General features: G+C 53.0%; 1 protein-coding gene across 4 annotated transcripts in view; it reads left to right on the top strand.

The window, feature by feature from the left end:
- The first annotated feature begins 7,222 nt into the window (after positions 1 to 7,222).
- ACOT11 (acyl-CoA thioesterase 11) overlaps positions 7,223 to 15,478 on the top strand; it is a 48,263-nt gene continuing 40,007 nt past the window's right edge. For 3 of the 4 annotated variants that reach the window (XR_010835366.1, XM_067007178.1, XM_067007170.1), the window contains exon 1: positions 7,255 to 7,369. Coding sequence is in view for 3 of the 4 variants with exons in the window: in XM_067007178.1 (XP_066863279.1) it covers positions 7,337 to 7,369 (33 nt within the window). In the remaining variant the exon portion in view is untranslated. Of the gene's footprint in view, positions 7,370 to 15,478 lie in introns of all 4 variants that reach the window. The other variant, XM_067007184.1, reaches the window with a different exon arrangement.

Genomic DNA, 15,478 nt, shown 5'->3' with positions numbered 1-15,478 from the left:
CCAACACAACCAAAAAAAAAAAAAAAATTAAACCACAGTTTATGTCAGCCCAGAGCCATCCTGCCTGTGTGGGAATTCCCTTTCCCTGCAAAGTCCACCTGTCCCATATGTATCTGGGTGTTCCCTAATGTGTCTCACTGCACTTGGAAAGCAGTCTTGAAGTCATTTGCTGTTGTTGGCACCTGGGGCCTCTGCTGAGTTGAGGCTCCTGCATTAATGCCGCTAGCAGAGCCAGAGGTTGGCCTGTGTTATTATTGCCCAGGCTGCTGCCAAAGCCCCATGCATGGGGTGCCCACCATTCCTGTCCTGACACTCACACCTTAGGGTGCTCCAAGAGCAGAGTGATGAGGGAAGTCCCCCATCTTGTTACCCAGCCAGGAGTCCCCACCGGAGGACTGCCTGGGCCCCAGGTTGTGGTGAGCTCAGCATGGCAACTCTCTTTGTTGAGAGAGTCTGGGGCAGGGTGAGTTCAACCACCAGCCCCTGTGAAGTGTCTGGAATGACTGATCCCTCCCAATCTCTTGTCCTGGTGTGGACCAAGTTCCTCCTCCTGTGACAGTTGTCTTTCAGGGACCACCAGAATCCTCTGTCAGGTCTTTTCCAAGTCTGCCAATGAGCCTGTATCCCAAATGTGAATACTGATGGAGATTCTTCTAGGCAGCTCCTTCATGCCTGTGATCACATCATATTATATAACATATGTACTTACACATGGGGGAGGGGGAGGGGAGTCCCCATCTCTCCCTGTCAGCATATTTTCCTCTTTCAGCTCCAGTGTAGCTGGAAGCACATACCCGGAAAATACGAACAGTGATTCTCTCTGAGTGAAGAAATCATCGGTGGTATTTATTCACTTTCCTTGTTCTCTTCTGAACTGTCCATTCGCATTTTTTTCTACCACTGTCCATAAGGCCAAGGCCACTGTGTCCTGCCCAAAACCTCATCCCGGCACCCAGCTCCGTGTTTGGCACATAGCAGGTGCTCAATAAGGTGTGAACGACTAGCAGGTATAACTTTTCAAGACTGTGAGGGGCTGGTTTAGCAATGACAGGGAGACAGTTTTTGCACCCCGTCGCCCTCCTGGCTCCACCTCTAGCCTGTCAGGTCCGGCCACCGGCGTTTCCGCGTCTGCCGCCTGGCGGCGCGGAGTGTCTGGCGCCCGTCCTGCAGCCCTGGCCCTCTCTCTGCTAGGCAGCCCGGGGCCGCCTCGCCCGCGCTGGCGAGGGGAAGGGAGGGGACCAGACTCGTGTGGGAACTGGCCTGGGCCGCTCCTGTCTGTGTCTCTGCCCGCTTCCTGCGCCTCCCTCCAGCCTCCCGCAGCCTCCCCCATCAGGGTCTGCTCTGGGACCTCGGATGCCCAGTCGCTGAGCCTCGCCCCACGGCCCTTCTTCTCCGACGTCCCCAGCAGGCTCCCCGGCCTCGGCTCTGCGAGCTGTTGGGTCCTGAGCGCCCCACCACTTGGGTAAGACTCGTGCCGCCCGCAGGCCCGCCCCCACCTCCCCATCTCGGAGGGGCCGGATTCCTTGAGATCTTCCTGCTGCTGGCTCTTCATCGACTCCAGCACCCTCTCCAGGCAGATTTGCCTCCACCCCAGGAGCGGCCTCCGGATAAGCCAGGGGGTGGCTGGCAGGGCTCTTGCGTGGGCGGGCTGGGGCGTGAGGCATCCTGGGATTTGAGCTGGGATGGGCAGGCCTCTCACGAGGATGAGGAGGCTGGCCCTTGGCAGTGCCTAGGGCCACAAGACTCAGAGTCCAGAGGGTGCAGCCAATGTTGACTCACTCAGGGCAGGTGTGGGGTGGGGGGAGCACCAGCCCGTGGGTGAGCCACTCCCTGGCAAGGGTCCAATCCTGGAAGTCGGACTGGGTTCAGACCCCCAGCAGCTGGGCCAAGGAGGGGGTTCAGCTCCTGCAGGAGGAGGTGGTGAGAGAGAGAGAGGGAGAGCGCACTCGAGCCACTAGGTAGGAGAGAGTTCAGGGCTGGCTGGGCAAGTCCAGTACTCTGCTCACACATCCTGAATCTGGCCTCCACGACTTGTAGGCATTCCCTCCTCTCCATCCCCACCATGCTGTATCTTCTCCCCTCTGGACCATTCGCTGGGCTTCTCACTGCTCTCCTTGCCCGGCTTCTCCATAAATGACCGTGGTTCTATGGGAGGGCCTGGCCTTGAAGCAACGATGAAGTCATCTCTACTTCCTCTCTTGCTGGTATCACTACCTACTTCCTTTGTTCCTCCTTTCTGCCCCCTCCCCATTTATCCCACAACTTCCTGTATTCCGCCATGCCAAGCCCAAGGGGCCGCCAGAAGGAACTGAGAGTCTTAGCTTGGAGAACAGGAGAGCATGATGACATTCTTTCATTCACTCATTTGATCATTCATTTACACATGGATTTACTTCCATTCACTCACACATTCCCTTGTTCTTTCCCATTCCATTACTCACTCCCTTATTCTCTAGACACTTACTGAGCATCTACTGTGTTCCAGTAACTGAGTGTTTGGTGGGAGGGGGGGGGGAAGGATACTCTGAGGAACCAACACCATCCCTTCTACCTGCTTGTACAAGGTCAAGAAGGAGAAATGAGCACAAGTCAGTCCAATTGAAGAGAAAAAGCAATGTGAGAGAGAAATAAAGAGCTGTGAACTGTGGCTTGGTGTTTATGTGTGGGGAGTGAAGACACAGAGGAGGAGGATGTAATTTCCACTTAGGAGGATCCCAGAAGACTTCCTGGAGGTGATGCCATTTGAGCTGGGCCTTGACTGTGTGGAGGGTTTGGATGTTGAATTATTAGAGGGCGTCAGGGTAGATGGAATAGCAGGAACAAAGGAAAATCCAGATGTGTGAGGGAACAGTGGGAAGCTTTGTTCATGACTTGAGAGGATTAGAAGAAATAAGTCTGGGACTTCCCTGGCGGTTCAGTGGTTCAGACTCCATGCTTCCACTGCAGGGGACTCAGTTCAATCCCTGGTCATGGAGCTAAGATCCCACATGCTGTGTGGTGCAGCCAAAATTTTTAAAAAAATTTTTAAAGATTAAAAAAAAAAAAGAAGTCTGGACAGGGAGACTAGGGCCAGTAGAGGACAGGCCATGTGCTCCCATGTCTCTGCCAGCTGTCACAGGCTAGGGGAGCAGCCTTGTTCTGGGTGACTCAGAGCCTTGGTCATGAGGTAATGGTCTTATCCTCATGGCTAAGGATAATGGTAACATCCTTGTGGATATTAGAGCTCTTTAATCATACAGGCAGCCTTAGATGGAGTGAGTTCTTCAATCTTAGAGGTGTGTAAATGGAGGCTGGGACACTAGGCATGTGTGTGGAGGTGGGAGAGCTGCAGATTCTGGCCCCTGGTGGGGTTTGGCTAGGACAGTGCTGAAAGCAGGAGTTGGAGTGGATGATGTCAGAGGTCCCCTCCCTCCTGGAGAGTCTGTGGTCCTATCTGGGAAGGCTAGAAGGTCCAGCAGAGGGAATTCCTGGGAGTTTGGTCATTTATTTCCTCATTTGCCCCTACACCCAATCATCCATCCATTCATTCATTCATCACTTAGTCACTAAACCCTTGGTCTGGGCAGATCCTGTGCTGAGGATGACAGATGGCACAGATGAGGTCTCTGCTCCTGTGAGCTCCCAGTCTGATAGGGGAGCAGACCCACACCTGACAGTGACAACCCAGTATGATCGTGGAGTAGGAATGGAGATTGTTTTATTGTGTTTTGTCACTGAGTGGGAGGTAGAGCTGGGACATGGACCTGAAGAATTAATGCGGATATTTGTCCTCCAGCCAGGAAGACCCCATCGGTGGGGCCAGATGAAGGATGTAATGTGGGAAAAGAAGTGTTTGAGGGAGAAAATACTCTGGGTTCATGGGGCTTAAGAGGCATTCTTCCTCTAGACATGGACCACTCAAGAACCAGGGCTTTGGGCTGAGGGCACCACAACCTCATCCCTCACCGGAAATGAACCTGCTGGATTTGAAAACCTCTAGATAATTCCTTGGTCAGCATAAGCTGTAAGCAGGTTATGTAGAGTGGTGGTTAAGGTTCTGGGCTCTGGACCTAGATCAGAGCACAAGTTGTGGTGCTAACTATTATCAATTGTGTGACTTTGGACAGATGACTCTGTCTCTGTTCTTTCCTTTGCAGGAGAATATTAATCATAATACTGTCCTCTTAGAGTGAGGCCCAGAGATGGTAACAAACATGAAGTGCTTGTACAGTGCTGGGCAGGTGAGAAGGGCTATAATGACAGGGCTAAAATGACAATGATGACGATGACAGTGATTATCATGATGATAGTGATATGCAGAATAGTGATATACTGTCAACTGCTGCCTTTAAAACCTCTGGGCCTCATTTTCCCCAGCTTAAAAAGGGAGGACTGACCTAGCTCACTGGTTCTCAAAGTGTGGTCCCTGGACCTGCAGTATCAGTATCACTTGGGATCTTGTTGCAAATTCTTGGGCTCTACTGCAGCTCTGCTGGAGGTAGGGCCTAGAAATCTGTATTTTAATAAGCCCTCTGGGGACTTCCCTGTCAGTCCAGTGGTTAAGACTCTGCGCTTCCACCGCAGGGAGTGCTGGTTTGATCCCTGGTCAGGGAAGTAAGATCCCACATGCCTCGCGGAGCGGCCAAAAAAAAAAAAAAGCCCTCTGGGTGATTCTGATGCAGGCTGAAGTTGGAGAACCATTGACTAGCTATCACTTAAAGACCTCTTCTGGATTCGCCTTTCCAGGACTAGGATTCATCAGGTGTGTTTCATGCCTTCTGCATTTAGGGCCCTGGTCTGGGGGCTCGAGGGATAGGCACAGAGATGAGTAAGATGTGATATCAGCCTTCAGGGGGCTCCCAAGTGAGTTGGAAAGGGGAGACAGACACCCTTGGAAATATTCATTGGAGTAACAGACCAAACAGAGCTGCTAAAGAGACACAAGAGTCAATTCTGTAATAAATAGCAAAGGGGAGGGAGACCTTTGTGGGCTGGAGGGGCCTCTGCAGAAAGATCTAGTTACTGATAGTGTCTTGATTCAGCCTTGCTGGAAGTCTTCTCATCAATCTAACTGAATGATGTCTTTCATATTTTGTGCCTTGTTGTGGTGTGGGGTGGACAGGACTCTAGACTTGAGGCCAGGAGTGGTGATTCTAGACAACTTCCTTGCTCTGTGACTTTGGTTGGCTCACTTTTCATCCCTGTGTCTCAATGTGTCCATCTGTAAGACGGGGACACTAGACTGAGTCCAGTGAGTCTGAGTCCAGACAGCTCTGGAGAGAGGGTAGGGTTGGGGACCGGAAGCTCTTTGGGTTTCTATCACCTCATCTGCATAGTGAAGACCCTGAAATTGTCCTGACTGCCTGCCTTGCCCAGTGAGATTGGGGATCCAGTGAGTTGAGCTATCCCCTTTCTAGGCCAGTTTTCTTACCTGTCCAGAAAGGTCTCATGACACCTGTCCTCTTCACCTCACATGGCTTTTATCATACTGAGAGTGTTCTTCAATCTCAGAGGCTCCCTGATGCCTAAATCCTGTTGCTTGGCATTCAAGGTCCTCCACGATAGACTCCCAGCTTTTTCCTGCAAGATGAGGGCCCTCACTGCCTATGACTGCATCCTGTTCTGTTCCCATTAGGCCTCCCGCCTCACCCCTCTCGTCAGCCTATTCAGTCTTCAGTCCGGCTCTCACACTACCTCCTCCACAAAGCCTCCCAGCTTGCCCCAGTCCTCAGTGCCATCCTTGGATCATCTTGTCATTTTTTTTTTTTTTTTTTTTTTTTTTTCGGTATGCGGGCCTCTCACTGTTGTGGCCTCTCCCGCCGCGGAGCACAGGCTCCGGACGCGCAGGCGCAGCGGCCATGGCTCACGGGCTCAGCCGCTCCGCGGCATGTGGGACCCTCCCGGACCAGGGCACGAACCCATGTCTCCTGCATCAGCAGGCGGACTCTCAACCACTGCGCCACCAGGGAAGCCCCATCTTGTCATTTTTAAGGCGTGACTTTAATTTTGCATTTGTAGACACTGAAGTACTGACAGACCATCAACTCTTTGAAGGTAAGGCCTGAGCTCCCAGTGATGGACATTAGAGTCCTTGACTCCTAGAACAGGGTGGTCCAGAGAGAGGAGAAAATTTGCCCAAAGTCACATAGCACATTAGTGAAAGAAACAGGCCCAGAAACCAGTTGTCTTAGGCCCAGGAGGAGACATTATTAGGGATGTGGTGAGTGAACTAGAGGGGCAGAGGAAAGGGCAGAGGCCTCAGAATTGGACTGACCTCTGTTCCAGCACAGCTCTGCACTCAATAGCATTGCCACCTGGGGCACCTCACCTACCCTCCCCAAGCGACCTTCAGGTGGGGTTGGAATGAGGACATGGTGAGGCCTGGCACACCGTGGGTGCTGGGTTATTGTGAGGTGCTCATTAGTATTCGCCATCCACTTGTCCTTCCCAACTCCCCTGCCTGCGTTCCACTCCCCTCCTTCTTTTCTAAAACACCAAGCATTTGATTTTATTGCCCTGTCATGAGAAATCCAATGTGAGTGTCAAAGCTGCCTCACGATGTGCCTTGCAGAAGTGAGAGGGAGAACGGAAAGTCTTTTAGTCTTCTAGGGGCTGGGGTGGGAGCCCAGGGAGATGAACTCTGTGGAGAGGATGGGTGGAATTTGGCAGGTGTCACTTTTAGAAAAGTCACGCCACCTATTTTAAGGAAGTGAGGGGGTGTTCCCCATCGCTGGCCAGCAGCTGCTGGGTGCTGGTGGGCTGGAGCGTTGGGAGGCACCTCAAGGATGAAGAGTCCTAGCAGGTGGGTCTGGTATCTCTCTGGGAGGCTGCTGGCAGCTTCCCAGACTCCTGCCACCTTCCAGCCTGACCCCTTGTGGACGGATGGAAAGCCGGTGCCTGTTTTGCCAGTGTCACTGGCTGGGGCCTGGAGCCACCCCAGAGCCAGAGTCCCTGTGGGGAGGATGTCAGGGGCTGGAAGTGGGGGTGACGGAGTTTGGCTGTGGCTGGAGGTGCAGTGAGTGTCCGGCTGGGTGCGCAGCGGGCGGGCATAGGGCCCTCTGACATGGCTGTGGCCCAGCTGGCAGCCTCCCTCCGTGCTCTGCACTGGGCAGGCAGGCGGGCTGGCACAGGAGCCTCTGTGCAGGGCGCTAGGGGAAGGGGGGCCTGAGGGCAGTCTGAGGAAAGGCCGGGACACGGTGATAACTGATAACAGCTGGCTTAGGAGGGGCGGGAGCCGGGGAGGAGGAGTGCAAGGAGAGGCGGACCAGCTTCATTTGGAGCTGGAGACTGGGCTGTCGCTCAGGTGACCAGTGTCTCTCCGAGGAGGGTGCGAACAGCTAGCGGGGTGTCGGCAGCAATGATCCAGAATGTCGGAAATCACCTGCGAAGGGTATGGAGGGTGGGCTGGGGGCGGGTTGGGGGTAGAGGGGAGGGCACTGGAGGCTGGGGATCCCAAAAGAGAACTGAAGTTTCCATTTTAAGTCAGAAGTCCTGCATCTTCTCTCTCATTTTCCATGGGCCATTTTCTAGCTGTCTTTGCAAGGAGAAATCACAGAAGTCCTGGGCTGGTTTATTATAAGCAACAATCCCCAAACAAGCCCCAGGGGCTGTTAAGAGGGCTGGCTATGTTGAGTGGAATCATCTTCGGCAAGTTCTTTGCGTCTGGAATTCTATTCTGGGGGTGTATGTCTCTCCCCATGGAGTTCTGTGCTGGTTTCTGCCTGACGGCTGAGCTCTGTGGCTCTGTAGTGTTTAACTCTTAGAGTTCAGGGCTTGAGGGCCACGGAGCTGCTAGAAGATACAGGCTAGGGGTGTGCGTGTGAGTGAGTGTGACAGGCTGAAGCTAGGGTTCTTGGGGACAATGACCTCTTTGGGAGAGCACGTGCAGGACCAAATGAGGGCTGTTGGAAAGGTGTTCTGCAAGGTGACCTCGCAGAGAACGTTTCCCTGGAACCTCCTAACAGGGACTTTGGAGATGAGATTAGATGCTGAGGCACCAGACAGACCCAAGTGCTCAGCGGTCCCTGTCGGGAGCCTTTGATCTGGGGAATGGAGAAGTGTTTAGGACAGACTGGCAGACGTGCTATGCTGGGTGTAGAGCTACCATCCTCTGAAGACATTTTTGGGAAAAGCCTTTTAAAAGGGGCAGGGGCAAATAAAGACATCTCTTCTCCACCCCCGCCCTCTATCTGTATAACTGGCCTTGATCACCTCCTTTGGATCATTGCCTTCATGGCAGATCTCCTTGGACTCCCCTTGTTTCCTCCTGAATTCTCCAAATGCCCCTGGAATACAGGAGGAGACCATTTCCTGGGTTGTTACCAAAGTTGCTGTTAATGAAAAGCAAGCAAACCCACCCACCAAACTCTTCACTGGGGACAAAAAAACCGGGTTAAAGGAGGGCCTCAGATAACCCACATGCCCTGCTTTACAGGGTTTGGGGGCCCTTGTCAGTATCACACGGCACTGCAGACAGTGAGCATTTTGGAGTCGGATGGTTCTTGCTTTCACCCATCACTGGGTAACCCAGCAAGCACTCGGCATATGTGAGTGAATGAATGAGGTGGTGAGCCTCTTGCCAGGCTGGGGTGGGTGGGGGAGGTTGGAGGAGCATTGAGTACCTGTGTGGTGGTGCTGGAAGGGTCACCTGTCCTGTTTCTCTTAGTGGAGACCCTTCTCCTTCCCCACGCAAACTGTCTGTCTGTACTGGGCACTGAGTCCCGCACTCCTGGACTGGTACCCTGTGGGAGGCTGGGAGGCTGGAAACCTCTGCCTGAGTTCTAGCCTGGTCTGGGCAGCTCCCAAGGGGGCCCAGGAACTTCATTTACTCTGGGAATGAGGATGGAGCTGTTTGTCCCAGTTCCCCCTGAGAAGCTCTGCACCTGAGTAGTGCTGCCAACAGGGTGGTCAAAGGTCAGAAACAGACGTGAGCATCTGTGCACGTGTTCATGCACCCGCAGACTTACCCGTTGTTCCTGACCCCCTGTGGTGATCCCCCTGCTTCACCTTGAACCCGAGGACAGCTGGGGGTGCTGCTCCCCAGCCCCCCGTGCCAGCCTCAGTCAGGGTCTAGTTCAGAGTGTGGGGAGGCTTAGGCCATACCATTTGGCCACCTCTGGATTAGAATCTCATCTTCACCCCATTGTTGACATGTAACCTTGGGCCACGTGCTCCCCTTCCCTGGTTGTTCTCTGGGGTCCCCATCAGCCTTGACATCCTAGGGGTCTGGATGTTTGTGAAGGGTTTGTGAATCACCTTGAGGTTGGTCCTGACGGTGAAAAGTAGGGGCCCAGCTCCCTCAAGGACCCTGCTGTGTGGTGGAGGAAGGGACACCCCCTAGACGTAAACTAATGTACCTCTCATGCAGCAGGAGCACAAAATCTTGTGACCAATGAGCGGCCATTGGGAGCTAGGAGGGGGCTGAAGGGGTCCCAGAAGGCTTCCTGGAGGAGGAGATGAGACTCAGACACTTAGCTTCAGCTTATTCGGGAGCCACATTTGAACCCCAGTCTCATCCATGGACAGATAGCCTTGGTGTTCTTAGTCTGGAGGACTCATCTTCCTCCTTCAAAACCTGTCTCAGCCATCATTCCCCTTCAAACCCCCATCCTGCTGCTCCCAGAATTAATGGTGTTTCCTCGGGATGTTATACTGACCTCAGTTGTTCCCTCTACAGGGATTAGCCTGTGTCAGTGCTGAGTACTGTGTGATGAGCCCAGGCTATTGTGTGGAGCTGACAGCTAATGAGGGAGACACAGTGAAAAGGTAGTCAAAGAAACATACAATGAAAATCTGTGACAGAGCTGTGAATAGTAATAATAAATGTCATATAAATGCTAGCTATGTGCCAAGCATGCATTAATTCATATATTCCTTATAACAACTCTGTGAAGTAGATAGTGGTACCATGCCCATATTAAACATGAAACTGAGACAGAGAGGTTAAGTAACTTGCCCAAGGTCACACAGCTAGTAAGTGGCACTGCTGAGATTAAACTCAGGCTGTCTGGAGAACAGAGAACTGTTAGAGAATAATGAGAGAGGTCACAAGAGAGCTCTGTGACCAGGTGACAACTGAGCGGAGACCCAGCAGCTGAGAAGGAAGCAGCCATGGGAGGAGATGGGGGAAGAGCATTCCAGGCAGCGGGAATAGTATTCAGTTATGGGCTCCGAGGTGGGGGGAGCTTGGTGCATCTGAGCTGCCGAACGAAGGCTGGCGTGGCTTGGAGTGGAGTGAGTGAGGGCAGAGCGGCTGGAAGGGGCTGAGACATGGCTATGACACGCTGCAGGCTGGGGGCCTGGACCCCGGAGGCAGGGTTTGGAGTGCTGTGGGCCCTATTGCTCTGCCCACCAGACTGTGCACTCCTTGGGGGCTCTCTGGTCCCCAGTCTTGGTGCCAAGGCGTGCAGTCCCTGTACACTGAGCTCAGCAGTCCGGGAGAACACAGCATCAGAGTTCCTCTCCTCCAGCGCCAGGAAGGTCCCCACTGCTTTCCCATCCACCTCTGACCCCTCACAATATAGGATCAGTGTCCTGATGCAGACAAGGCACAGAGAAGGGAGAGGATGTGCCTGGGCTTGTACCACTGGCGAGAGACTCAGAACCCCTACCTGCTAGGTTGGGACCCCTTTTCCAGCCCTTGTCTTGGCTACCGAGAAAGTGGCCTCGATCTCACACCCAGACTCACCCCATGCCAGGCTTCTCTGTCCACCTTCACACACTGACAATGCAGATTCAGGGCTGACTTCCTGCCTCTACCTCCTAGGGCCTAGGGGAGGCTGCACCCCTGCCCTTCACCTGTGCCTGGTCCAGGTGGGTCCGAGCTGGACAGTGGTAAGAGTCCAGATAACTGCCTTAGAGACACTCACACACTTCACTCCCTGTAGACCTGTTTCCTCATCTGTGAACCAGGTCTGTTCCTGCAGATCTTGTTAAAGACACTGGAGGAGTGTAGATCCTGGCACATAACTGGCCACAGTAAATATTGGTTCTTTTATTTCCATCTCATCTGGACTTCAGTTTCCTCAGTGGGTTAATGACAGAGTCAGTGGGTCAGATGAGATGGTAAATGCTAGCTTTTCCTTGAGCACCTACGGAGTGTCAGGTGTGTTTAAACTTCCCAACAGCTCTGCAAGGCTGCTGGTATCCAGCTAGCTTTACAGCTAAGAAAACCAAGCCTCTGGCACTGAGTCACTTTGAGCTAGTTAGAGAATTCGAAGTCTCGTCTGACCCTAAGCTACAGCTGGGCCTTGTCCTGGGCTGACCTGGCTGAGCCGAGGAACTGACACCTCTGCCTTGTGCCTGCTCTGTCCTGTGCCTCCAGGGACAGATGGTGCTGCCGGCTGGGTCCTCTGCCAGCTCCCTGGCTGCAGACCTGTGTGTTCCTGCCACTACCAGAAGCAGCCTCCTTGTGGGTAGGAGGTGGCACAAGGGCAGTGATGGAAAGAACCAGAGTCTGGCATTTTGGGGACACAGGGATGAGTCAGACTGGACCTGTCCTCAGGTTCCCCCAAGCTGATGGGGAGACAGAGAGTGGTAAAAACCAATGATGACAGCACAGTGTGGCCAGGCTGTGACAGAAGGAAGCCCAGAGGTGGCCCCTCATAGCCTAGGGGACAGGGCAGTCTCCCTGGAAGAGATGATGGGGTAGCTTAGCCTTGAAAACTTTGCCAGGTTAGGGAGCATGGTCCCAGCAGAGGCACCTGTGTGTGAGATGTGGGAAGAGCTCTTTCCGCAAGGAAGAGGGAGAGCATTTGGCAGTAACCCCTTGAGGTGTCTCTCCCTGGCCCCCTTGCCCGTGTAACACATATATCCTGCTTGGGCCTTCTTCAATAGTAATCATCTTCTCTCAGCAAATCAGACATTAATTAATTAATGGCAGTAGACATTAAGTATTAAGCACCTCTTTTGGAGAGGAAGCCTAGTGAATGAGCAGAAAGAACTGTGGTAGTGAGAAAAGCAAAATCCCAGCTCTACCACCTAGAGCAATGTGGCCCTCAGATAGCCTGGTTTCAGTTCCCTTTTCTGCGCAAGAGGGATAGTTGTCTCTCACAGGATTTGGTGAAGATTAAATGGTATCATGGATACGAAGCCATTATATAATGTATATAAATGCCTGGAACATAGTAGGTGCCCAAAAAAGTATAGTGGGGTGATGGGGCGTGGGAAAAGGGAGATGTTGGTCAAAGGGTACAAACTTTCAGTTATAAGATGAATAAGTTCTGTTTTTTTGTTTTTTGGCGTTACGCAGGCGTCTCACTGTTGTGGCCTCTCCCATTGCGGAGCACAGGCTCCGAACGTGCAGGCTCAGCGGCCATGGCTCACGGGCCCAGCTGCTCTGCGGCATGTGGGATCTTCCTGGACCGGGGCACGAACCCGTGTCCCCTGAATCGGCAGGTGGATTCTCAACCACTGCGCCACCAGGGAAGCCCAATGAATAAGTTCTGGAGACCTAAAATATAGCATGGTGACTGTAGTTAATAATAATGCCTTATGTACTGGAAATTTGCTAAGAATGTGGATTTCAAGCATCCTCACCACTCTCCCCAAAAAAGGGTAACTGTGAGGTGATGGATGTATTGATTAGCTTGATTGTGGTAATCATTTCACAGTATATACGTATATCAAAACATTGTGTTTTGCAAACCTGAATGCGTACAACTTTTATTTGTCAACCATATCTCAATAGAGCTGGAAAATATATATATATATAGTGAGGCCCTGGGACTCTAGAGAGACATGGGCCTGGCTCCTGTCTTCAAGGAGTTTATCTCCTCACATGTACACCCACTTTATAGTCTAGAAAGTGGTTGTATGTGCTTTACCTTGTCTGGTTGTTCAAAAGTCCAGGGAGTCAGCAGGCTGGCTGGCAGCACCTCTGCGGTGCCACACGGAGGCCCATCATTTGGAATATGGGATGCTCACTGCTGGTGGCAGTGCTGAACTCCACCTCTAGAACAGGCTGTGATCCGCCCTGGGGGTGCGGCCCAGCCAGGTGTGGCCCTGATCCCAGGCCTGGAATCCGGTCAGAGATCTGGAAGGGGAGTGGCCTTCAAGTCTTCCTAAAGCAGCCTTAGATTTCCAGCACACTCCAGGGCTGAGCCAAACCAGGTGAGTCTCAATTTCTATTTGATCCCTTAGGGAGGGTGTGGAGAGACCCAGCTCCTCTCCTTCTCTAGGGATACTTCCCCCAGAGCTGTGGGAGGGATGGTGGTCTGGAGTCAGAAGGCTCTGGCTCGTTCTGGGATAGTGGCTAGCGGCTAGCGGCTACCTTTTCCCAGACTCAGTTTCCTCATCCGAAACATGTGGACACGGGGGTAATAATGGTCCCTGTCATTTGAGCCTGCTTTGTGCCAAGGAGGTTAGTCTCATGATGCATTTACATAGAGATTGGACGGCCTGCCTACAGGCTTTGAGAGCAGTGGGGTACGTGGGACACATGGGCCTGGGGAGAGGAAGGGGCCCAAGGACTGAATGACTTTGGGGCAAGGGAAGGGGCAAGTACAGCTTTGCTTCCTCCACCCCTACCCTGAGGGCCTCCTGGGACTGAGATTACCTGGTCCCCACCCGTCTGCCCTTACTTTGGAAGATAAAAGTAGAGCTTTCAGGCAGCAAGACTGAGAGAAGATGTGTCTCATCCCTGTTCAGACTGGTTCTCAGGGAGGCAAACAGGAGACTGGGAGGGACTTCTGAGCCTGCTAGGCCCCCTGCAGAGGCGTGGAGGGATGGTGATGGTGGGTGGTGGTGAGATCCCCACAGCCAGTGGGGGATGGACTGGCCAGGGACCACTCCCCTCCAGCTCTTTCTCCATATCAGCTGGAAGGCAGGAGAGCAGGGAGGAAACCGATGGAGGGTCTCCCAAGTGCCAGGCTCTGTCTCGTTAAGTCCCGTGGGCTGGGGGATCTGATCTCCCTCCAGGACTGGTCCCCCTGCAGCACCCCTGTCAGGCTCTGGAGTCAGAAGAGCCCACGTCCAGTCTCTGCTCTGCCTTTTACTGGTCATGTGTCTTTGAGTGGATCTTTCCCTGTTCCCTGAGTTTCCTTTTCCTCAACAATAAAATGAGGGCTCCTGCTTCAGGGCGGACTTAAGGATTAAAGGACCTCCAAGAACTAGCCCTGGCACATAGTAGGTGCACAGTAAATGGCAGCCATAGATTTCTAAAAAGGGATTTTCTGAGCTTCTGGGAGAGCAATTCTTGGGCAGTCCCCGTGCTGTAGGCGGCTCTTCAGGCACACAACTGGCTCTGTCCCATTAGCAGACAAATGAGCTCTTTGTTCCCCTGCCTCTAGGCAAACAGAACCCCTCCCTTGTCCCCATGTCCCCTCCCAGATACTCCCTTGTTTCTTTGCTCTCCATTCCCACAAGAATCTGAAAGAGTTTTCTGTGGTCCCTGCTTCCACTTCTTTCCTCTCATCCCTTTCCTAAGACACTCTTATAGGCTCTTCTCTCGCCCTTCCTCCCGCCCCCTTAGAGCTTCTCTGACCCTGGACCTGCAGGCGCCCCTCTTCCTGGAGGTCCTCCCAGACCTGGTGCTCCTCCCACCTCAGGGCTCCTTCTCTGGCTCCCTTGCAGGCTCCTCCTTCCCAGCCGACCTCTTTTGCTCTCTCCTTGGATGATGTCTGTTCTATTACTATGACTGTGTGACAAACCATCCCAAAACTTAGTGGCTTAAAACAAGAACTGTTTTACTTTATTTTGAGATTTTTGTGGGTCAGGGATTTGGGCAGGGCTTGGCTGGTTGACCCTTCTGCTCTATGTGGTGTTGATGGAGGTTACTTGGTGGTGTTCAGCCAGTGGATGGGCTGGACTATGGAGTCCACCATGGCTTCACTGGTATTTGGCCCCTTGGTGGGAATGGCTGGAAGGTTGGTTCTAGCTGGGACTGTCATTCTGAGCAGCCACATGGGGCCTTTTCCATATGAAGGAAGGTCTCAGTGGGAAGTCAGACTTCCCACCTGGCAGTGGGCTCCAGCAGAGCAAGAGCTCCAAGAGGCCTGGGTGGAAGCTACCAGGCTTCTCATGATCTGGTCTCAGAAGTCACCAGTTGAGGACTTCCCTGGTGGCACAGTGGTTAAGAATCCACCTGCCAATGCAGGGGACAGGAGTTCGATCCCTGGTCTGGGAAGATCCCACATGCCATGGAGCAACTAAGCCCGTGTGCCACAACTACTGAACCTTGTGTGCTCTAAGCCCTGGGCGCTGCAACTACGAGCCCGCATGCTGCAACTACTGAAGCCCATGTGTCTAGAGCCCGTGCTCCGCAACAAGAGAAGCCACTGCAATGAGAAGCCCGCGCACCGCAAGGAAGAGTAGCTCCTGCTTGCCGCAACTAGAAGAAAGCCCACGTGTAGCAACAAAGACCCAACACATATAAAAAAAAAAAAGTCACCAGTTGAAATGTCACTAAGGGGGATCCAGATTCAAGAGGAGGGGATTAGACCCAACCTGGGGTCTAGGGAGGGGTAGTAAAGAATTGGCAGCCACCTTTGACCCACCACAA

This window comes from Kogia breviceps, chromosome 1 (genome assembly GCF_026419965.1).
Source record: "Kogia breviceps isolate mKogBre1 chromosome 1, mKogBre1 haplotype 1, whole genome shotgun sequence".
NCBI lineage: Eukaryota > Metazoa > Chordata > Mammalia > Artiodactyla > Physeteridae > Kogia > Kogia breviceps.
The sequence above is the reverse complement of the archived record's forward strand: the minus strand, read 5'-3'. Positions and strand labels throughout refer to the sequence as shown.